Raw genomic sequence first — 22,763 nt, forward strand, 5'->3', positions numbered from 1 at the left:
CGGATGCTTATAATCGCAAGCCGATTGAATCATATAACGTGAATCAACAAGATGAGATTAGAAGGGCATATCTACTAAGAGGACCATATCAACCATTTAGTTTGATATTCTTTTGTTTTACATGACCCGACCCGACTCGACTCGACTCGAACCGACCCGATATGAACCAATTTTTTTACTTATATACCTTGGGGTCTAAAATTTTTAAAAATGTTCCGCACCCCCATGAAAAAATTCCTGGGTCCGCCACTGCTTAAACTTATAACCATTTGAAATTTTTTATTGGGTGATAAATTAAATACATACACATCTACGCATATGCAAAGCCCCCCCCCCCTATGATGTCCCAATAACACCTCTACGGTGCGGTGTTTAAGCCCCTAACGGGCTTAGGTGGGAGTGGACGCCATCCCAATACTTTAAATAAACCACACATTTGAAAGAAAAATAAGGAGAACTCGTTTCAAACTAGAACTTTAGAAGACATGAAAAATCTTCTAAATACGGCAAGCAACATTCTTCGTTTCTCTAAACTAACTTATAGTTTTATCCCATTTTTTGTTACTACTTTAATCCAATGGTATGATATAATGATGGTATAAATGTTTTTCTTTGTAACATAAAAATACCACCAAACAATAATAACTCTTATCTTTATTCATCATAGTCACTCAAGCGTTATTATAATCACAAAACCATAAAACTTTCAATAATCTTCTATCGTCATGAATTTTTATAATATTTAACAAAGTTACATAATCATAAGAGAGAGAAAAGCAAAGCCACAAGGGCCATGGTCACAGACCGTCCATAGTTAAATTCGTAGAGCAGATCCTAGACTAGAGATAAGCAAATGGTATCGGTATCTGAAGGGGTATGGTCCCAGATCTTGCGTCAGCACCGACCGCGAGTGACCATTACCCTTATCAAAACCCCCACTAGCTAACAACCTACTTATGTCGTGCGGGAACGCATCGACACAGTGGTTGAATCCAATCTGTCCAGTGATGGAGGAAGACTTACCTGGAATATGAGAACGGTATAGCGATGCGGCTGGCACCGCATCTGGTGTATGAAAACGGAAGTATTCACAGCGATGCGGCCCCGCACCACATCCAGTGAACACTTCTATCAATACAGAGAAGCTGGATAACAGCAACAGTCACCACAGCCGACGATGCGGCCTGGCACCGCATCTCGCGTATTTCTTGATCAGAAGAGTAGGACGCGGGAACATCTACAGTTACCGCAGACAGCGATGCGGCTTGCACCGCACCCTGTCTACTCATCAAGTGAGACTGACACCACAGAGCAAGTAGCACCAATGGCAGCCGCCTGTCAGGACTACGTAAGCAGCAGACTGACGTGGCGTCGCCTCCCCGGCCAACATGTCTGACACACCTGCAAAGGTGCAGCATGCCGTTAGTCTATCCATCTACCTCCTCCTTTACTCATCGGCTATAAATACCAACCCCAAACCAGGTTTGAGGTATTTCTTCAGAACTCTCTCACTACTACTACTATCATACTTTGCTTCCCAAGCAGATTACTGATTCTCACGCCGGAGAGTGGTAACAAGGAGCACCCCCCCCATCCTCCTTGTTACGAGTCACGGTTTGTTTCCTTGTGCAGGAGATCAACCCACCGGTGACCAGCCAGCGATCCTCGAGAGGAAGGGATTAACCCTTCTTGACGAGACTAGTGAGTTAACCCTGCCCGGTTAACCATTGTTTCATCAGTACCGAATTTCACGAACCAAAATATTTTCGGTACCGACTTTTGACTTTTTCAGTACCGGTTTTTACCTTCAAATACATGTACTGTACCGGTAACGAACCGTATCGTACCGTGTATTTTCGGTACCGATACCTGTTTTAAGGATTTTCGATACCTACCGGTACCAAACTCGTCTCTACCCTAGACCGCGTACATGAAGGTCCCGAGACGGTCATAAGAGTTCAACTTGTTTAGTATAAATGGAATGTTAGGCCAGTTAATCCAACGTACGAAAGTACCACTTTGAAACATATCCAACGTCCAATATATGATCCCAACCAACCCCTCCTTCCTACGATGCTACTGCAAATTGGTTGTCTCAATTCTCCACCAACCCCCCACCCCTTACCTACAAATCCTTCCTACTCCCATTATCTCTCCTCCACCTAACTTCCTCACACACCTGCAACTATGGAGCTCGTAAGTCCCCAATCTATCTCCTCTTTCAACTATTTCTCTATCCGCATGTCTAATTCGACTATTCTATGCTCAAAAAACGTTTCAGTTGTATCAATTTGTGAAAATTTTGCTACTAATTATGACTTTTTGACTTCATTCTGCTGCATTTTCGTGTATGGTTTATTTGTGCGTTAATTTGGGGATTTTTATGTTTGATTGGGAATTAATGGTTAGGTGACACCTGATGTGGAGAAGATGGGAGAAAGTGACGGGATTAGGAGGAACTCAACCCTAATTTGTGCGCCGATTATGGCGGATACGGTGGATCAGATGCTGATTCATATGAATTCGGCGAAATCGAGTGGTGCTGACTGTGTGGAAATCCGATTGGATAGCTTGAAAGTGGTTAATGCTCGTGAGGATATTCAAACCCTAGTTAAACTTAGTCAGCTTCCAACGATTTTCACTTACAGGTGATATTTTTATTTTTATGTGTGAAAGTCTTATGATATGAATGCAATGATTTCGGTTTCTAGTGTTCGAGTAATCGAGTCTTAATGTGTTATTAATTGGTTGATGTTATGAAGTTTGTGTAGTTAAAATAGCAAGAGTTTGCAACTAGTTAGGTGATTTTGTATGGTTTAAATTGAGCCTTCTGAGTGATTGGTACAATGATTATCTGATTACAGAATGGCTTTTGATTTTTTTGATAAATGTTGCTGGAGATTACATGATGTTTGTACTTTGTTTCTGATTTTGTGTGATTTTGTAGGCCAACATGGGAAGGTGGTCAATATGATGGGGATGAACAGAGTCGATTGGCAGCTCTTCGGTTAGCAATGGAGTTAGGAGCGGATCACATTGATGTTGAGCTTAAGGTTCCTTTCTTCTTGATTAATATACGGTTGTTTTAAGCAATAAAAAATCATATGAAATGATTAGAGCTAGTATATACAAACTATTATATCTAGTATCAGACATAATATTGCAATTAGATTTCTCATTTCAGTTACTCACACGCAGGCTGTTGATGATTTCAACAATTTAATCCGTGGAGATATGCCTACAAAATGCAAGCTCATTGTTTCTTCCCACAATTATCAAAACACTCCGTCAGTAGAAGACCTCGGGAACCTTGTGGCCAGAATACAAGCAACAGGGGCTGACATTGTGAAGTTTGCAACAACTGCTGTAGATATAACCGATGTCGCACGAGTTTTTCAAATAACTGCTCATTCTCAAGTAAGCCGTAAGTCATGCAGCAGTCATGCAGCATAGATTTTAGCCTTACAGTTCGTTTCTTGGGTTCCTTTTATTTCTACTAGTAAACATTCTTGTTAAGTTGCCGTATAACAAAACCTCTGAATATTCCCTTGTTTCATTTATTATCAATCTTTCAGGTTCCGATAATAGCAATGGTGATGGGTGAGAAGGGTTTGATGTCTCGAGTACTGTGCCCAAAATTCGGTGGATACCTAACGTTTGGTACCGTTGAAGATGGAAAGGTGTCTGCCCCCGGGCAGCCTACAATTAGGGATCTTTTGGATTTGTTCAATTTCCGACAATTAGGGCCAGACACCAAAGTATTTGGTATTATCGGGAAGCCCGTTGGGCATAGCAAATCACCTCTGTTATACAATAAAGCTTTCAGATCAGTTGGTTTTAATGGAGTCTATGTACATATGTTGGTGGATAACGTAAAGAATTTTCTTGAAACTTACTCGTCTACAGATTTTGCTGGGTTCAGGTTGTGTTTTGATCTTATTTCATTAACACTAATATTTCAGTCAGTGTTAGTAAAGTTTAAATGTATTTACAACATTATTATTGGATGCAGTTGTACGATTCCTCACAAAGAGAGTATAGTTCAATGTTGTGATGAGGTTGATCCGATTGCAAAGGTAAATTATATTGTTGATCACATAGAAAGCATGAAGCAGATGCAGATAGTGGTTAATGATAAAAGTACTGTTTTTTTTTTTTAATTTAACATGTTATTGGTTGTATGTAACAGTCAATAGGAGCAGTCAATTGCGTTATCAGGAGACAAAATGACGGGAAGCTATATGGTTGCAATACAGACTATGTAGGAGCTATTTCTGCTATCGAGGATAGCCTACGAGGTTTTTTTCTTTATTTCTGCAAAGCGTTCTAATTAGTGCATTGATATGCTTACATAAACAGTATTTCTACAATAATAATCGATTTTCTAATAAAAACAGTTAAAAGAGGATGTATCATGTATGCACTAAAGTTATACTCGAGTCAACTTTCAACTCGTTCCACCCATTTCACCTGTTCCCTTTTATTAGCTGTTTTTTATGGGTTTGACCTGTTTGAGATAAAACATAACCCAAGTTGACCCATTGAAATTGCCGCCTATACTATTTACAGGTTCAGGTGTTCAAAATGGTGCAAGTGGGTCACCATTGGCTGGTAGACTATTTGTGGTTATTGGTGCGGGTGGTGCTGGAAAAGCACTTGCTTATGGAGCAAAAGAGAAGGGTGCAAGGATTGTGATTGCCAACCGGACTTATGGTTAGACTTCTAATACCAGATTTAATTGAGAAAATATAACATCATGCTAATTTTATTTGAGTTAGTTGTTAACTATTTGGTTCTCATCATATTTAGGAGGTGTTTGGATGTGAGTTTTGGAAGTGATTATATGATATTGAATAATCAGAATCAGATAATCATGATTTTTTTTTTTAATTTTCAATCTGAATAGATCGTGCTAGAGAACTGGCTGAGATAATCGGTGGAGAGGCTCTCACTCTTGCTGATTTGAACACTTACAAACCAGAAAATGATATGATACTTGCAAACACTACATCAATTGGTATGCAGCCAAATATTGACGACACTCCTATTTCAAAGGTTTGATTATACAGAACTTACGTTACATTTATAATGCTTTGTGCATGAGCTAACTTTTATTTTTCTTTTTTGGCAGGAAGCTTTGAAGTCATACGCACTGGTATTCGATGCTGTTTACACACCAAAAATTACGAGGTTGCTTCGGGAAGCAGGAGAATGTGGTGCGTTAGTTGTAACAGGGGTGGAGATGTTTATAGGGCAGGCATATGAACAATATGAGAGATTTACAGGGTTACCTGGTAAGGTTTAAAATTCAAAATGATGATGTGGAATATTTTTGTTACCCTTTTCTCATGAGTTTATTATACTTTCAACTGCAGCACCTAAGGAATTATTTAGGGATATTATGGCAAATTATTGATTGTTTTGGTTATACACCTAGGTATGTACCTCTTCATATCCCATCTTTTATTTTAAAATTTTCTAATTTTTTATTAAAAAGGAACGAAAAAACTAGGGAAAAAGTAAAATAAAATGTTACGTCGACTCATACCTTTGACATGATAAGTATACTTCTTGTGTGGTTCTGCATGTCATCTCTCGTCCCACGTAGTTAAAAATCCTACATTTAGCTAAAAAGGCAACATTTCAATCCGGTTGTAAGTCACCAAAATGTATTTTTTAATGCATGAAATCATAAATTATAACATCCAAAAAATCATATTTGTTTATTGAAATAATGACTTATGATCCTGGTTTGTAAAAATATGATGGTTTTTGGAAAAAAAAGTTTCAGGTCAACTCATATACTAGTAGCATAATAATTATTTTGAAATGAGTGATTTGCGAAGTAATGAACATTTATAAACACTTTGGTGACTTTTGACCAAACTTTTTTAGCTTTATCTATTCAACCCGTTGGGGTTGGATATAGTCCGTATGTAGGTAAACGTTTCAACACGGGTTGCTCTAGTTTCACTAAATTGAGTTTACATGAATAGCGTAGTTGTCTTTACACTGGAATTTTGGCTGCATGTATACAGAAACTGAAGCTTTAAAGCAAAATTTATACACAGGAAGCAGGGTGGTGGTGCTTCCAATTCTTGTTTCTGCATCATTTGGCAGTATTTTTGCTTTTACATAAACAAGAAAATTTTATTTGACAAACTGTTGTATTCTCAATTTTCTATTTCTAAAATTGAATTTATTTTTATTAAATAGTTTGTGCATTAAATAGCTTTGGATGAAGTGGGCTTTAGCCTAGTGGTCCAATTCTTTATAGCTGTATTGATCGCTAAGCATTGACAATGACCTTTTTATCATGTTTCATCTACTTCACATGTTACCACATACCGAAACCGAACCAGTACGTACCGATATCGAACATACCGTACTGAACCATTTCAGTACCGATTCGGTACTCACTTTTTGGCTTTTTTGTGATCAATACTTTCGGTTCGGTACCAACATCTTGGGTTGATGTATCTTCGAATATCGTACCGGTGTTGTGGGTTGATTTACTTTGAATACCGGTATGGTACCGAGTTCATCACCAACTTTGAGTGACTTCAAACATGATATCTTAATGATCTGATCTACCTGACTTGTAATGGTTTGAGTGACTTCGCTGGATAAGATGTTTGAATTGAAACTACCTGACTCCTTAATGGTCTGATCTTCAGTCTAATGTTTAACTCATTTCTCATATATGGTCCAGTCTTAACAAATCGGACCGGTTATAAAACTATGCACAGCCTGGTTTGGAAGTTCAAGAAGTTTGTCTACCCTTCACTTTCTTGAGGTTCCAAACACCCCCTCTTGAATGCTGTGTGTAATTTTTTGTAAGGTTTAGTATATTTGCTACAAAATAAAATATTATAGTTGAATTTTAAGGTACTTATAGTGAGTTTAAGTTTCAGGGTTAAGGATGTGTGGACTGTGGGATTGCTTATGCGCTTCGAAATAAGCACATTCAATAGAAGTGTTTATGATTTACTAATGTTAAACACAAGCCATATGGTCCAACGATAGCCCCATGGCTTTCCTTATGAGAGGTCGTGGATTGGAGTCTCGCCCACCCGGGGTTTTTCCCAATTGTGGTTTCTTTCTGGGCAGGTGGGCTGGGTCACTACGTTATGTTCTTCTGACGGAAGGGGGCCAGGGTGATTCCAGGTGTCCGAGTCTTTGCTGTTAAAAAAATCACATAAATTATTATTAGATGTTAATAAAATGTTCATTTTATCTCACAAAAAAAAACCGAAGCACGCTCTCGTTTACTTTTCTTTAACTGTTAATTTTATTAACACACCGCCCAACAAAAAAAAAACAGCATAAAGGGCCCCCAAGAAGACAACAAACCATTACAACATATACAAAGGATACTTACACCATTCTATCCGGCGGATAGACTTTATCCTCGAACTATTCTTTAAGCCATAAAAACCCATTTTTTTCACTTTAGTAATTCGCTCTATAGAAACCTTCTTGTTGGAGAATAATTGCTCATTCCCCGCCTTCCAAATGCACCAACACGCAATATAAATGACACAACCTCCAATTTTCTTTTAATCCAAACCAGTCATCTCATGAATAAACAAAATATCTCTAAAGTCAAATGATGCAAACCGTGGTTCAGATGAAGCTGAGTTCACCTATAAAAGATCAACAATTGAGTGCGATGATGCTATATATGGAAACCCAAGTACCCCTAAAACCTTAAAATACACAAGTGTGAGATGCTATGTATAGATAATTATTATTTTTTAAAAACTTGTTGCAAACTTGTTAAAGATGTGATCTCAAGTGTGACTGATTTGTGTTAGAACCTTAAGAATAGCGTTTATAAGTTTGCCTTTGTTAAAAAAAATATCAATAAACTAATAAATAATAATTAAAAGAATCTCACTAAGGTTCACACATTTAGAATTAAAACGAAAAAAATAATAGATCAGATTAATAATAATTCAAAATCCCACTCAAAATCATGAGTTTAGAACTATAACAAAACAATAAATGACAATTCATATACACATGAATGAGTTAAAAAAACCGATTATACATCATACTTGATCGATGAAGTGATCATGAATTCATGAAATGCAAAAAATCAATTCTTATATATGAGTTACTTTATGTATGATTGTTGTTCGAAACTAAGCACTAACATCAACTATGATTTTTTTTGTGGATCTTTTTAAAACACATACGATAAATGAGTGATGTTTTTCTTGGACTTTAAATTTAAGTTTTCTTTTTGTGAATCCTTCTAAAACACATACGATAAATGAGTGGTGTTTTTCTTGGACTTCAAATTTGAGTTAGTCACTAGCTGAGACCACAAATTTAGATCCATTAAGCACACTAATCTTACTACATCATACGAGTCTCAAAATTTTGTCTTTTGTTGCTATGACGACTTCACTTGGCAAAAATTACGCAAAATGAAGTTGCCATATGATATAACTACTTTAGCAACCAAAAAAAAAAAAAATCAATCCGACTAGATCATGCGATGTGATGTCCCCGTCTGATATACCAAATTCAACTCTAAAGTCATCATCTTTTTTTTTTTTTGAAAGTTAACTATTATTCATAGACTAACCCGAAAAAACAGGGCAGCCAAAACAACCAACAAAAAACGATTACAAGATATTAAACGAGCACCAATCGCTCCAACTTATACTACTATTGTTCGATCTATTGTGATACCAATGAAAGCCTAACACCTTAATGTCATGAAAAATATCTATAATACCTTTTCTGTTGTTATTGAATCTACAGTCATTCCTGGCCGACCATAAGCACCAGCAGCCCACTAGAATTATCCCTTGAAGAGCCACTTTAGCTTTCTTCTCCAGCCCGACGTATTCGTGAGTAGTGATCAGATCTTTAATGGAAAAAGCAAAAATTGGGCTAATCTTACACCATTGGCTGATCAAAGACCAAAGGTTGGAGGCCACAAAACAAGAGCAGAAAAGATGAGAGGCCGATTCATCACCTTCTTCACACAGCTTACAAATCGGATCTCCGTTATAACATCTTCGTTTAATAAGGGCGTCTAAAGTTGCGATCCTCCCCATCTCTGCTCTCCATACTAGAATACTACATTTTTTCGGAACCCATTTCGGCCATTTAAACACAAAATTATTACTACAATCAATCCCACTCCTTAATAATATACCGATTTTTTAAATTTAAAGTCATCATCTGAGATAGCGACTTCAACTCTAAAGTTGTTATCTAAGATAACAACTTCAACTCTCAAATGACGATATGCGATGGTAATCTAAACCCTAAAGTCTACAACTATATCAAATTCAAGTCTAGAGATACGACTAACCTAGATTTATAATCCAAAAAAATATGAAAAAAAAATCATCCATTTGTCATCCTCTATTTCCAAAACAACCCATGAAAAAAGTTGTTAAGGGGCAATCCATTATAGTTAAGGGGTCAAAATGGGTCACTTTAAAAATGCAGAATTCCATTCACTGGTTTAAAAGAGCGGGTCGAATAGAACAAACACGGGTGAACAAAATCAAATCGATTCGACTTAAGGTATGATTTTTTGTTTTCTGATTTATACTAAAGTTTTTTGAAATAATATCATAATCCCTGTTATGGGTTTGCAACATTAAGAAGTTGAGATGCTTTGTTTTTGTTTTTGTTTTTGTTTATTTCTGTCCACCAAGTGTTCGATGAATGTCCTCAGTGAAAGAATTTATCATCATATTTGTGAAAAGAGGACAGTAGGAAAGGCTGTAACATGAATGTTTTAAATAACAATTTTCAGACCAAATTAGAGCAGATTTGAGAAGAATAGAGATTGTAATTTGGTTCTGATTTCAGTATTTTTGGTTTTGCAGGTCAATGAAGTAACTGATTGTTTCAGAATTATTTGTCAAGAGGCTATGCATTTTTTCAGATTATATATATTCCTACGAAGAATAGAGCACAAACATGGCTTCTAACTTAACAACTTACTCAATGCTCACATTTCTTTCCCGCCAATTTTCGATTTTTAGCTCTCCATATTCCTCAACTACCCAACAATTCTTGATCCCCACCAAGAAAACATGCATACATCTACTAAAAAACTGCAAATCCATGAACCAAATGAAGCAAATCCAGACCCAAATATTCGTTCTTGGTCTTGCTCAAAATGTGGATGCTATTAAGAAGATCATGGCTTTCGCAGCAGACCCATCCGTTGGAAACTTATGTTACGCTCAAAGAATATTTGACCGGATCGAAACTCCATCTTTGTTCGCTTACAATGTGATGATCAAAGCGTATACAAAGAGTGGTGGGTTCAGAAAAGCTCTTTGCTTGTTTGATCAGATGAGGGTAGATGGTATAGGGCTTGATAATTATACTTACCCGTTTGTGTGCAAGTCGGTTGGGTGTTTAAGAGAAGCTTCGATTGGTGAGAAGATTCATGGGTATGTTGTGAAATGTGGGGATGGGTTTGACTGTTATGTTTGTAATTCGGTTATCGATATGTATGGTGAGTTGGGTCGGATTGGGGATGCACGGAAGGTGTTTGATGAAATGCCTGAACGAGATATAGTTTCGTGGAATGTGTTAATTTCGGGGTATGTTAAGTGTAAGAGGTTTGAGGATGCTGTCGGTGTTTACTTGCGAATGAGAGATGATAAAACGGTGAGGCCCGATGAGGCCACGGTTGTAAGCACTCTTTCGGCGTGCATTGCTTTAAAGAATTTGGAACTCGGTAAGGAGATACACCGTTACGTTACGCATGAACTTGGGTTTACTGCTATAATCGGTAACGCATTGTTAGATATGTATTGTAAATGTGGATGTTTAGACATAGCACGCGAGATTTTTGATGGATTGCCGAAGAAAAATGTAATTTGTTGGACAACCATGGTGTCCGGTTACGTTAACTGTGGGCAGTTAGAGGATGCTAGATCGTTGTTCGATAAAAGTCCTGTTAAGGATATTATTCTCTGGACAGCTATGATCAACGGATACGTGCAGTTTAATCAAGTGGATGCTGCAATGACTTTATTTCAGCAAATGCAGATGTATAAAATCAAGCCGGATAAATTCACAGTGGTCGCTCTATTAACGGGCTGCGCACAAGTCGGGGCTTTAGAACAAGGGAAATGGATTCATGAATATATGAACGAACATAAAATTACGATCGATGCTGTATGCGGTACTGCGCTTATTGACATGTACGCAAAATGCGGGTGCATAGAGAAGTCTTTGGATGTGTTTTATGGTTTAAACGAAAAGGATACAGCCTCATGGACATCAATCATATGTGCACTTTCTTTAAATGGAAAACCGGGTAAAGCACTTGAATTATTTAATCAAATGAAAGAATCTGGATTCAAGCCTGATGATATTACTTTCATCGGTGTTCTAAACGCGTGTAGTCACGGGGGTTTAGTGGAAGAAGGATGGATGCATTTCGAATCGATGAAATCATTGTATCAGATCGAACCAAAAATAGAACATTACGGGTGTTTGATCGATCTGTTAGGTCGTGCGGGGCTATTGAAAGAAGCGGAAAAAGTTATTAACAAAATCCCAAAAGAAAAGGATGATATTTTAGTTCCGGTTTACGGTGCTTTACTCAGTGCTTGTAGATTATATGGTGATGTTGATATGGGTGAGCATTTAGCTGACCGATTAAGTGAAATTGAAAACGGTGATTCTAGTATTCATACACTTTTGGCGAATATTTATGCTGCTGTTGGGAGATGGGAAGATGTGAAGAAAGTAAGAAGTAAAATGAGAATAACGGGAGTTAAAAAGGAGCCGGGATGTAGTTCTATAGAGGTTAATGGAAATATTCATGAGTTTTTAGTTGGAGATGCTTCTCATCCTGAAATGAAAGATGTTTATTTTAGTTTGAACACACTGGCAAAAGTGTCGTATGCGCATGAGATATATGATGTGGACCTTGATTATATGGTTTCAATAGATGTCGAAAGATAATTTATGAATTCATGCTTGCTTCTGTTGATCTGTGTTGCAGTCTTGATCGGGAAATTCTTGTCTTTGTGGGAAGGGATGGGGCCCTATAGAGTTTGGTATTGATCGCATCGCTACGATGATGATGAGCATCCAAATGAGATGGTGATGTGTATTATTATTAGTGCTCCATCAGATATCAGATGATTTTGGAAACTAATGAAGATAGGTTGAACATTTGCGAGTTTTATGCACTTGCTAGAGTTGCCGCTATATAAATTTGACTTAGGTTGATATAATGCGGTGGCAGTTTTGACCCATTTACCATAATGGTCGAACGGGTCAATGGGTTGGGCTAAAGGATCTAGTTTAAGACTTTTGTCGGTCTTAGTCGTCATTTCATCGAGTCATATCAATACCTATCTCTACAAACTCACCGTAAGACACTTAATCTTGATTACCTTAGAACTTTTTTTTGAATGGCACAGTACCTTAGAACTTACTACGATTCATATGACTAACGAGGAAACCCAAATTACATGAGACAATAACACTTTCTATTGCTTGAGAGATTTTTTATAATAAAGTTTTTCAAGGTGGTTCGAGGCTATGATCTATTTACAGATTGTTGATACATAATTTGTTTAAAACTAGTAAAATTCACCCGCCGCTACCCGGCGAGAATTCGGTCGATATCTAGTTCATTCCGTTATGGTATCGCTACCGTACTCGAATTGATTATAGCAACCAAAAAAGAGAATTAAAAAAGAAAAGGTTGTGATAACTATAAAAATGGATATTGGGAACGGTCCAAATACCACCATGCCCCACACTGAATCCAGTTTGTGCAGATATGAAAATTTCAAGTTCCACACTAAATCCGGTGACTCGCTACAAGGAGGAGAAGACGAGGGTTCTCTTTGTAACCACCCACTGGCGTGAGAATAAGTCATCGTTTTGAGAATAAGTGTGTATATAAAGTGAGAGAGTAAGAAGCGAATCCTTATACCTGAAGGTCGAGTCTTCTCATTGGCCCTGATAAACTACGATTCTGCCCCCTAGTTAAAAAATAACACTATTGCCATAGTTATAGTTTTTTAGGAAAACTATGGTAGTGTTTTGTTTTAATTGGTTGAGTCGATTTAATTTTTATTTGTGTAATGCCTGACATTCGCTCATTGTTCCCAACAAATTACAATTTTACCCCCAATTAAAAATTACAGTTTTGTCATCGTTTTACTTTTTTTTAAATAACTTGTGGTAGTATTTTGTTTTCATCTGTTGACTCGATGTAATTTTTATTAAGATCGTTTTATGAGTAATATGTACACAAGACATAGATGTTATGAAATGAAGAAACTTCCGGCTTAACATCTCGCAACGCAAACAGCGCATAAAATGAATTACCAAAAATAACGAACCAAAAGCAAAAATATATGTTATGTTAGACCGCGTGGTGTGGAGCGTGGGTTGGGGCGGGGGAAGCCAAGCAACGCCGGTTCAGCCGCACCGGGCCAGCGGCGTTGCCCCGGTGAGGGGGGGGGGGGGCGATGATGTAGATGGTTGGGATTGGCTAGGCAAATCAAACCGTTTAGGCTAGCCGTTGGCCATGACGGTTTCCGCTATGTAACTCAAATTTTTAAAAAAAATTACCAATTTTTACCACTCATCCCAAACATCAATATTTTCACATATACTTTCTTCAAACACAAATCTTCATCCAAAACCAAACCAAAAAACGAAAATGGTTCATTGGACCGAGGAGGAGGAGATAGAGCTAGTGACGTCAATCGTTGGCTCACAACGAACGCTACGTCGTGGTCAAACCGCGTATTGAACATAGGGATGAGCATATGGTACCCAGTACCGGTACCGAATTTACCGAACCGAGTACATTTTCGGTACCGACTTTTGACATTTTCGGTACCGGCCCGGTACGGTACCGGTTTTTACCCTCAAATACCGGTAAATACTGGTACCGAACCGTACCGTACCTGGTATTTTCGGTACCGGTACCCACTTTTGGAGATTTTCGGTACCGGTTCTTTCGGTACCGATCAGTACCGAGCTCATCCCTAATTGGACACAAGCGTTTCAGCAATACCAACATGTCGGAAACGTGCGTCACAACTTGAACGCGTGTCAACACAAGTGGCGTAAGCTAAAACCGAAGCTGGATCGGTTTAAAGTTTACTTCGACCGTGTCATTGCGGGCGACCTAAGCCACGACAATCGAGTGGGGATCGCCAAAATCGAGTATAGGCGCGATGGGAATGTGGAATTTCGTTGGGTTCCCACTTTAATATTTACCGTAATTTGTAATTTTTTTAGATTTATTATGAAGTTTTTTTAAATTTTTAGGATTTGTTAAGTTTGTTTTTTTTTAATTTATTAGGATTTATATAACTTTTTTTTTTAAATTAACTTTTTCGAGATGTCATCCACCACGCCGGCTAGTCCACGTCACTTCCATACCCCATGTTTTTTTGGGATGGGCTGGTGGAGGCCATCTTCGCCATATTGGCTCGTTTGCGTCTCTATTATGTTAGGATATGATGAGTAATAATCTGTGATGGTCGGGTCGGTCTCAACAAATATAAAGTCACATACGGACTTGAATTCCCCCAAGATTAAAACGAAACCCCAATTCGCTCCGACGATCATCGAAACTCGCTGCGATTTTTCGATATCAGGTATGAATATGCGCCATAAATTCATGTTTGCTTCTCCCAATCTGATTGAATGTTCAAATTAGGTTTAGCAGATTGTTCTGTGTAGATCGGTATTCGTTTATTTCTTTTCAATTCAAATGTATCAACTGATTGTTTGTATGTATGTATTTACCTGATACTATTGAATTCACAATATATGTTTGATAAAATGCCTGAATGAGTGAAATCTTGTTTTGTCAAATAACCTAGGTTTAATTGTTATATCTGCAAGTTCGTCTGAATCAGTATCGACAAAACCTATGATTTCGTATACTTTGGAAGGAACACTGATTATTTCTTATGTGAATAACTTATGACATGGTTTGATTTTACTACCAAACAACAACATTTATCTTCATAACGCATCTACTTTGTTACAGATACTGAAGCAGAAAATGCCGTCTCCGTCCCAAGTTGAAAATGAGTCGGGTGGTCAAATTAAGGCAGATTCATCAATCCGGATTATAACTCCTCCCCCCGACATCAGAATCTTGGTGGACAAAGCCACAAGGTTTGTGGCATCAGTGAAACCTCGGCTCAAGAAATTCATTGCTATGAATGCTGGAATGCGCAAATATACTTTTCTGAATGCTGCAGATCCATATCATGCCTATTACCAGCACCGGCTGTCTGAGTTCCGTGCTCAAAATGGGTCCAATGAGAAACGTAGGCTCACACAGTTTACTTGTAAAAACACGGCTGTTATTGAATGGATCCTGAAGAGGTCTGACAGCCGAGCGGAAAGTTTTGCGGTGTCTGATACTGTTCTTGTTTCACCGATTACTGGTGAGTTGGTTAAATGTAGTGGCATGTATGAACATATTCGGGACCCTAAGTATAAAGCAGAGAAGGAGACACTGTTTGCCAAGATTAGGGAGATTACACTTGCCCAAGATGAGGTTATTTCCAGAAGTATTTTGGAGGTTGCTCAGATACGTCCTGATAGTTTTGGGACCACAGAGGAAGAGGTTTGTTACGCAGTCAAGGCGGAGATTGAAAGGACATACCCTCAGTTGTTTTCGGATCAGCCTGGACCAAAGAAGCGACGGCTTGATAACTCTTTGCTTGTCCCTGAGGATAAATTCTTGTCTCAACATCCGGTAAGCTTATTTTTTTTTTTCTTCAAAGTCGTAATCTAATATTGGGGTGTTAATTGATTGGTGTCTGTTGTGACAGGGACCTGCTTGTATCGGTGTGTGGAGGGAAGATAAAGAGGAAATGCTGGAAATAAGTGTGGAGTCGTTGTCTGAGAGTGTAAGCAGTATGAAAGAGAAGATTGCTGGACAGATTGAGGAGGCCCCTCCTGCAAACAAACTGAAACTGAGGGGGGATGAAGGTTTTCTCAAAGACTCCTTATCTCTTGCTTATTACAACGTTGCTCGAGATGTATTGCTTTTTCTAGAGTGGTGACCGCAACATTGCATTGAATGAATCATCAAGTAAGGAGTGTTCCTTTGTGTTTTATGGGAAAGTTACTAAAATAGCTTTTGGTTTGTGGTAGGAAAAAGAAATATACTTTCTGAAGCTTATTATATAATTGTTATGTCTTAGGTAGTTTTTAATTGAACAACATTGATAATAATCAACCTTCCCCTTCACTAACGCAGACTCCCTCTCTCAACCATTGCACTGTTGTGGCCATTGTAGGAGCGCCATTGCTGTCCCACATCGTTATTTACAAGTGATATATCCAGACAGATAGTACATACGCCTTCCTGTTGTAACTCATAATCCCAAATCTTTTGACTTGTCCCTGGTCTTTCGGAATCACATTCTAATTCATAATGGTTGTTGACAACTTGGTAAGGGGTTTAAATTCCTTCCAATGTAATGTCTTCTTTTCATTCACCCGTTCCACTCAAAGGTTAATATTGCTTTTGCCCCGTTCACATAACCGATCAACTTGGCATTGCGTGGAGCATTGCTTCCCAACATTCACTCAAAAATATCTTATCTTGGTTAGAGTTATTGGATAGGAGTGTCTCTAACCACCTCAATCTCTCGAATTGCGATTTTCGTAAGCTAGCGTCAGAATAAACTGAGATTGCACATGTGATCACTTGTCTATAAACGTAGATAAAAACAAGCACCTCTCATCCACAAGCTCAAAATTCTTTAAAATATTTTGATTTGCGGCTAAAAGAATCACATTCTAATTCATAATGGTTGTCTACAACTTGGGAAGGGGTTTTAATTCCTTCCAATATAATGTCTTCTTTTCATTCAGTATACATAAAATGTAGTTAACATGAGAGCAATGTTTTCAAAACCGGACCGGGCCGGCCGGGACCCGTAACCTTCTCCGGGCCGGTTCACACACATAGCCGCTATCAACATTGGGCCGCCGATCGGGCCGGGAACCGGCGGGTCTACGCAAAGAATCGAGCCGGTTTGGCTTTTTTTTTTAATAATGGGATATTATAATGAAAACCTAATCTAATCTCAAAACAAAAAACACGCCGCTGTGCTCGCTGTGCTCTCTTCGGCTCTTCCTGTGTGCGACTGTGCTCTCCAATCTCCATCATCAGCCTTCAACCTTCATCTTCAATTCAAGATTTCAGGTTTGTTTTACAATTTACAGTTCAATTCAACCTTCATCTTCAATTCGATAGTTCAGTTTTGTTCAACCTTCATCTTCAATTCAATAGTTCAGTTGTGTGTTCAATCAGTTTCGAATTCTTGAATAATAGCTTCGATAGTTCAGTTGTGTGTTTAATCAGTTGTGTGTTCAGTTGTGTGTTCATCTTTGTGTGGTACTGTTAGTGTTACTTGTATGAACTTGAATAATATATTTTGAATAATAGTCTTCACGATTATACTGTTACTCTGTTAGTAATCCGCTGCAAACTTGTATGAACTTGAATAATATATTTTGAAAAAAACTTGATCTGATCTGTTCATTCAGTTACTCGTTTTTAAAAAACTTTTGGTTGTCTTTTTTATAAACTTCTGATCTGAACTTAAATAATATATTTTGTTGTATGATTTATAAAGTATGGATTTATAGTAATCTGAGAATTCTCAAGTGATTTGATTTGTTTATGATTATTGATTGTAGAGTATGGATTCACAAGAAGAAGAGGAAACTAATCCCCATTCCGAGTCGACCGCCCACTCAAATGTTCGGCCGAAGACGGATATCACATGGAAATATGTTACCGAAGCTCAAGATGAACTTGGTAAAAAGATGCGTATTTGTACATTTTGCAACAAGTCATTTCGTGGAGGGGGCATTAACCGAATGAAACAACACCTTGGTGGAGTTAAAGGAAATATAGCTGCGTGTTTAAAGGTTCCAGCGGATGTAAGGTGTCAAATGAAAATTTTGTTTGAAGAGTCGCAAAAAGGTAAAAATACAGTTTCAGAGACTGAGACGGGTAGCACGCTAAAAACAAAAAGTCTTGGTAAAAGGAAAGCTTCTTCAACGTCCGACAACGCACAATCGTATTTCTCAAGAGGTATAAATGATCTTACTCGACCTTCAATTAGATCTGTATGACAAAGTAAGGAAATAGTTCATGATACAGATTTAGCTGTAGCCATGTGGCTATATGATGCATGCATACCTATGAATGCCGTAAATTCTCCCCTTTTTTTCCAATTGCAATGCGTAAAGTAGCTTCCATGGGGCATGGATATACGGGACCTTCCTACCATCAAGTTCGTGTAAATTTGTTGAAAGATGCTAAGCAATCTGTGAAACTTATAGTTGATTCTTATAGAGAGCAATGGGCTGAAAGAGGTTGCCCTATAATGAGTGATGGATGGAGAGACGTTAGACAAAGAGCTCTAATTAATTTTTTTGTTTATTGTCCAACGGGGATTTCATTCATCAAATATGTTGATGCTTCTGATATTGAGAGTAATGCTGAAGGTTTATGCAATTTGTTTAGTGAAATTGTTGAGATTGTTGGTTTCAAGAATATTGTTCACTTGGTCACTGATAATGCTGCATACAACTTGAAGGATGTTTCAGAAATGGAAGATGCGTCTACTTTGATACAACTTGCATCACAAATTACAGTTTTCATCTACAACCACAAGTGGCCTCTAAATTGGTTGAGAAAAAGACCTGGTTGGACAGAAATTATCCGTCCTGGGCCACCCGATTTGGCACATCATTCATTGCATTGAAGAGTTTACATGATCATAAGCATGATTTGCAAGCTTTAGTAACCTCTCTTGATTTCAAAAAAGATGTTGAAAGTGTCTAAAGCTAATGATGTGAAAGACACTATCTTAGATCCTAAGTTTTGGAATAATTGTTTTATAACGGTTCAGGTGACGACTCCAATCTTGAGACTTTTGCGTATCTGTGATTCCGATGAAAAGCCTTCATTAGGCTACGTTTATGAAGGTATACTTAGGATAAGGAAAGGAATCAAAGAGTTGTTTAAAAGGAAAAGACGTAACTATAAGAGGTATGTTGATATCATTGATGCTCGTTGGGATAAGATGTTACGCAAAAGTCTTCATGCAGCAGCTTATTGGCTAAATCCAATATTTCAATATGAAAAAGATAATCGTGAAGAAAAGGATAAGGCATGGTTAGGGGTGCTTGATATGATTGAGAAGTTAACGAGTTTAGATAATAGTGTGCAAATAACTATTTCACACTTGGCAAAATTTCGGGATAAAGTAGGTACTTTTGGTCGATCTATTGCTTTGAATTCCGTGGAGCTTGAGCGTCCCGGTTAGTCTACTTAATGTTTACTTACGATATTAGTTTTATATATTATAACAAAATTATATTTTCATGTTAATTGTATGATTAGATGTGTGGTGGAAAGCGTTCGGTGGAGATGTACCGTTGTTGCAAAAATTTGCCTTTTTTTCTTAAGAATTTTAAGTTAAACCGTATCCTCTTCTGGATGTGAACGGAATTGGAGTGTTTTTGAGAGAATTCACACCAAAAGAAGGAACCGCTTGGAGCATCAAAGGCTAAGTGATCTCGTGTATGTGCATTACAACTTACCTCTACAAAATAGGTATGATACAAGCACAAACTTTACTTATTATTAGTTTTTGATATTGAATAAAAGATATTACATTTAAACTTGTTAGGCTAAATGAGAGCAAAAGGCCATATGACCCGGTTGATTACCAAGGCATTTGATAAAAACGAATTTTGGGTGGTGGAAGACGAGAAGGAAGCCGAGATTAACTATGATGATTTAGAAAATATGCTGGATGAGGAAGAGCTACCAATTGACCTTGATTCACAAACACAACCATCCGAAGGTTAGTATTTTCTTTTTGATAAATTGATGATGCATAATTTTTTACTTTCAAAAAGTATATATTTAGATTTGTCATTTTTTAAATGTTAGGCCAAGAATTCAACGAAGAAGATAATGTGGTTCAAGTTGATGTTGCTATTAATGTTGATCATGGTGATGGCGATTTTGATGATGATGAATCGGATTCGCAAGATAATTGGTTGATTTGTATGTTGTTGGATTGGTACTTTTATTTGTTGTTGGTTTTGTACTTTTTTATGTTCTTGGATTTGGTACTTTTGTATGTTTTTGGATGACTAATGGTTGTGTTTTTAGTTTCTTAAAAAATTGGAATATTTTCTATATTTTATATATATTTTTATATAATTTATGACGTAATTCGGGTCTTAAATCCGGTCGAACCGGTCGGACCGGTCCGAGCTTTGACCCTATAAGGCGACCGGGTCGACCTCCGGTCCGGTTCTGAAAACATTGCATGAGAAAATGAAGGGCACATGGATGGATGGAACACGAGTCCCTTCTCAACCAAGAAAACACACTAACTATCAGAACCACCATGCTTTTAGGTTCACGCAAGAAAGATTTGTATTTAATAAGTGAAATATTTTAGATAAAAAGAAATTTGTCGGTGGCTTTGCTTTTAAGTTTTAAGTATATGTATAATTATTTATAGGGGTGAGCAAATTAACTATCATAACCGATAACCGAATCATAATCGATATAACCGAACCACTAATAACCGATAACCAATATAACCAATGGTTATTGTTATGAAACTTTGTATAACCGCTCAATTGGTTATGAAGCTTTGGTTAACCGATATAACCGAAACCGAACCGAACCTGTGATGTTAACTTTATATAATGGATTTGTTTTTTACAAAACCATATATAGGGTTTTTACTAAGATAAAAGTATGTTAGTAACAAAATAATCTTGATGTAGATGCCATTTATTTTGATAAAGAACTAAGGTGTTATGACCATAATTGTTTTTGTTTGAGAATTACATTATTAAAAAGAACCCTAAATCGGTAGTTTAACCAAAAAGTTTAGTCTCCGTTATCTTATAAAATAGGCTCAAGGTAAGTTCAAATCGTGCACAACCCTATTTGGTTACTTAGGGTATACGGGGCACTTCTCGGGGAGGCAAGCGGTGACCCCAGTCCCCGAGCGGGAACACCGCCGCCATCACCGCGGTGATGCAATTCAGTGAGCAGGATCGGTGTGTATTCACCGCACAAGAATTACACAAGGATCGAGGAATAACGTTGGGCAACGGTCAAATTTAAAAAAAAAATCAATTTTAACCAATATAAATAACCAACTTCAATCTAACTTTTTACCACACCCATTCTCAAACTTATACTCTAAAAATCTATCAAATACAACACAAAGCCAAACCGAGCAATGGAGAACCAACCCCGCGAAGCCAAGAAAAAATCTAAGGGACGCGGCTCGCAACCGTCTCGTGGTGGTTCGAGCGGTGCAAGTGCACAACCACAACCCCCTTTCGGATATACTTCACAACCCCCGTTTTTTTACCAACAACCTTCACACCCCTCCTTTTACAACACCCAACCACAACCCACTTTCGGCTATTTTCAAAATTTGTTATCAATGGATCCTCAAACCCCCGCCTTTGACCCGTATGATTTTCGTTCCCCACAAGTTCCATCTCCACGAGAAAATGTTGAACGCCCTCTACCTATTCACGAGGAAGAGGACGAGGAAGTAGTGCCCGAAACTCAAAATTTGGGCGACTATGAAGATGACACCGGCGACGATGAATATAATGTGGATGAAGACGCCGGCAACGAAGAAGATGACGCTCGGGATAAAAAAGGGAAAAATGGAGCGCCAAAATTGGGTAAAAGTCCAAGAAGAGGCGTTGGCGAAGGCGTGGGTACATTGCTCTACCAACAAAAAGAAGGGCAATCAACAAACCCGCGATGGTTTTTGGCGTATGATTTTAGATCATTATAACGCCACCGTCGGTGGAAGTAACCGGACCGTGCATCAAGTACGGTCTAAATGGACCCCGATGATGACGAAAATAAACTTTTTCAACGGCATATACCAACAAGCGGTAAAATTTTATTTTTTAACGTTGTATATTTTTTAATTTTGTTTACTAAGTTCATATTTTTTTATCACTTGTTATTTTATAATATGTAGGATCGCACACGAGGAAGCGGGTGTAGCGATCTCAACGTGATGAAAGTCGCTTTAAAGGAATTTAAAGATAGATATCCGAGCGGTTTTCAACATGTCGAGGCATGGGAGGTCGTTCGAAAACACGACAAATGGGCCCAAGTCCCATTGTTGCGTGAGGAAGGGGAAGGTTCGACACAAAAAAGAAAGCCCGTTGACGTGGACCCTTCCATACCTGATATGAACGAAGACCCCTCGTCACAAAGAACACAATGGCGAGACAAGCGTCAAGCGACATCGTCCGAGGGCTCGGCCGAGTTGGCGGCACAATTCAAAGAGTACACCGCCATCAAAGAAGCGAAGCACGCGATTGAATTGGAGGCGGTTGAATTGAGGAAGAAAAGAGAATCGGAGGCTCGCGAGCTCATAACGGAACAACGCGAGACGATGAGAAACTACGCGTACGATCGAGATATGAAAACATTCCTCAAGCCGCACGACGATGCTCCGCCGGAAATGTTGCCGTTCATCCTCGCCCGAAAGCGCGATATCGCTAACAAGTACGGGTAGCCGTGCAATTTCTAAATTTTTTATGTAGTATTGCGATGTAATTTTTATTTTATTAAATGAAATGTAGTTTTTTATTTTACGAAATTATGTTTTACTTTTTATAAAAATATTTTCTTAATTAAAAAAATAAAAAAACAAGTCCCCCAAGAG

The 22,763-nt window shown here is 38.0% G+C and overlaps 4 protein-coding genes across 9 annotated transcripts; all 4 read left to right on the top strand.

The window, feature by feature from the left end:
- Positions 1 to 2,040: 2,040 nt before the first annotated feature.
- LOC110929908 (bifunctional 3-dehydroquinate dehydratase/shikimate dehydrogenase, chloroplastic) lies at positions 2,041 to 7,237 on the top strand. 3 transcript variants are annotated; one of them, XM_035987550.1, is made up of 12 exons: positions 2,041 to 2,196; positions 2,410 to 2,648; positions 2,948 to 3,053; positions 3,199 to 3,417; positions 3,576 to 3,922; positions 4,013 to 4,076; positions 4,190 to 4,298; positions 4,570 to 4,713; positions 4,907 to 5,055; positions 5,132 to 5,294; positions 5,376 to 5,437; positions 6,915 to 7,237. In XM_035987550.1, exons 1-11 carry the CDS (start codon positions 2,188 to 2,190, stop codon positions 5,414 to 5,416), a joined length of 1,590 nt encoding a protein of 529 aa, XP_035843443.1. In that variant the 5' UTR covers positions 2,041 to 2,187; the 3' UTR covers positions 5,417 to 5,437; positions 6,915 to 7,237. The 3 variants fall into 3 exon arrangements, with proteins under 3 accessions (XP_035843443.1, XP_022028783.1, XP_022028782.1); XM_022173091.2 differs by lacking the exon at positions 6,915 to 7,237 and adding an exon at positions 6,039 to 6,231; XM_022173090.2 differs by lacking the exon at positions 6,915 to 7,237 and adding an exon at positions 6,072 to 6,231.
- A 2,109-nt stretch (positions 7,238 to 9,346) lies between these two features.
- On the top strand, positions 9,347 to 12,526 carry LOC110929907 (pentatricopeptide repeat-containing protein At1g31430). The gene is made up of 2 exons (XM_022173089.2): positions 9,347 to 9,552; positions 9,861 to 12,526. The coding sequence occupies exon 2, from the start codon at positions 9,955 to 9,957 to the stop codon at positions 11,962 to 11,964; it is 2,010 nt and encodes a 669-aa protein (XP_022028781.1). The 5' UTR covers positions 9,347 to 9,552; positions 9,861 to 9,954; the 3' UTR covers positions 11,965 to 12,526.
- A 1,891-nt stretch (positions 12,527 to 14,417) lies between these two features.
- Positions 14,418 to 20,257, top strand: LOC110929906 (probable splicing factor 3A subunit 1). Of its 4 annotated transcripts, XR_004888570.1 has the most exons (7): positions 14,418 to 14,633; positions 15,032 to 15,751; positions 15,828 to 16,090; positions 17,710 to 19,344; positions 19,427 to 19,639; positions 19,716 to 19,892; positions 19,982 to 20,257. XR_004888570.1 is itself a non-coding variant. In XM_022173088.2 (3 exons), the coding sequence occupies exons 2-3, from the start codon at positions 15,047 to 15,049 to the stop codon at positions 16,059 to 16,061; spliced, it is 939 nt and encodes a 312-aa protein (XP_022028780.1). In that variant the 5' UTR covers positions 14,418 to 14,633; positions 15,032 to 15,046; the 3' UTR covers positions 16,062 to 16,233. The 4 variants fall into 4 exon arrangements, 1 of the variants encoding a protein (XP_022028780.1); XR_004888571.1 differs by lacking the exons at positions 19,716 to 19,892; positions 19,982 to 20,257 and adding an exon at positions 16,259 to 17,212 and having other exon boundaries at positions 19,427 to 19,467; XR_004888572.1 differs by lacking the exons at positions 19,716 to 19,892; positions 19,982 to 20,257 and adding an exon at positions 16,299 to 17,212 and having other exon boundaries at positions 19,427 to 19,467.
- Positions 18,849 to 19,491, top strand: LOC110932182. Its single transcript, XM_022175537.1, has 2 exons — positions 18,849 to 19,344; positions 19,427 to 19,491. The coding sequence occupies exons 1-2, from the start codon at positions 18,849 to 18,851 to the stop codon at positions 19,489 to 19,491; spliced, it is 561 nt and encodes a 186-aa protein (XP_022031229.1).
- Positions 20,258 to 22,763: the final 2,506 nt, after the last annotated feature.

Source organism: Helianthus annuus, chromosome 3 (assembly GCF_002127325.2).
Source record: "Helianthus annuus cultivar XRQ/B chromosome 3, HanXRQr2.0-SUNRISE, whole genome shotgun sequence".
Classification (NCBI taxonomy): Eukaryota; Viridiplantae; Streptophyta; class Magnoliopsida; order Asterales; family Asteraceae; genus Helianthus; species Helianthus annuus.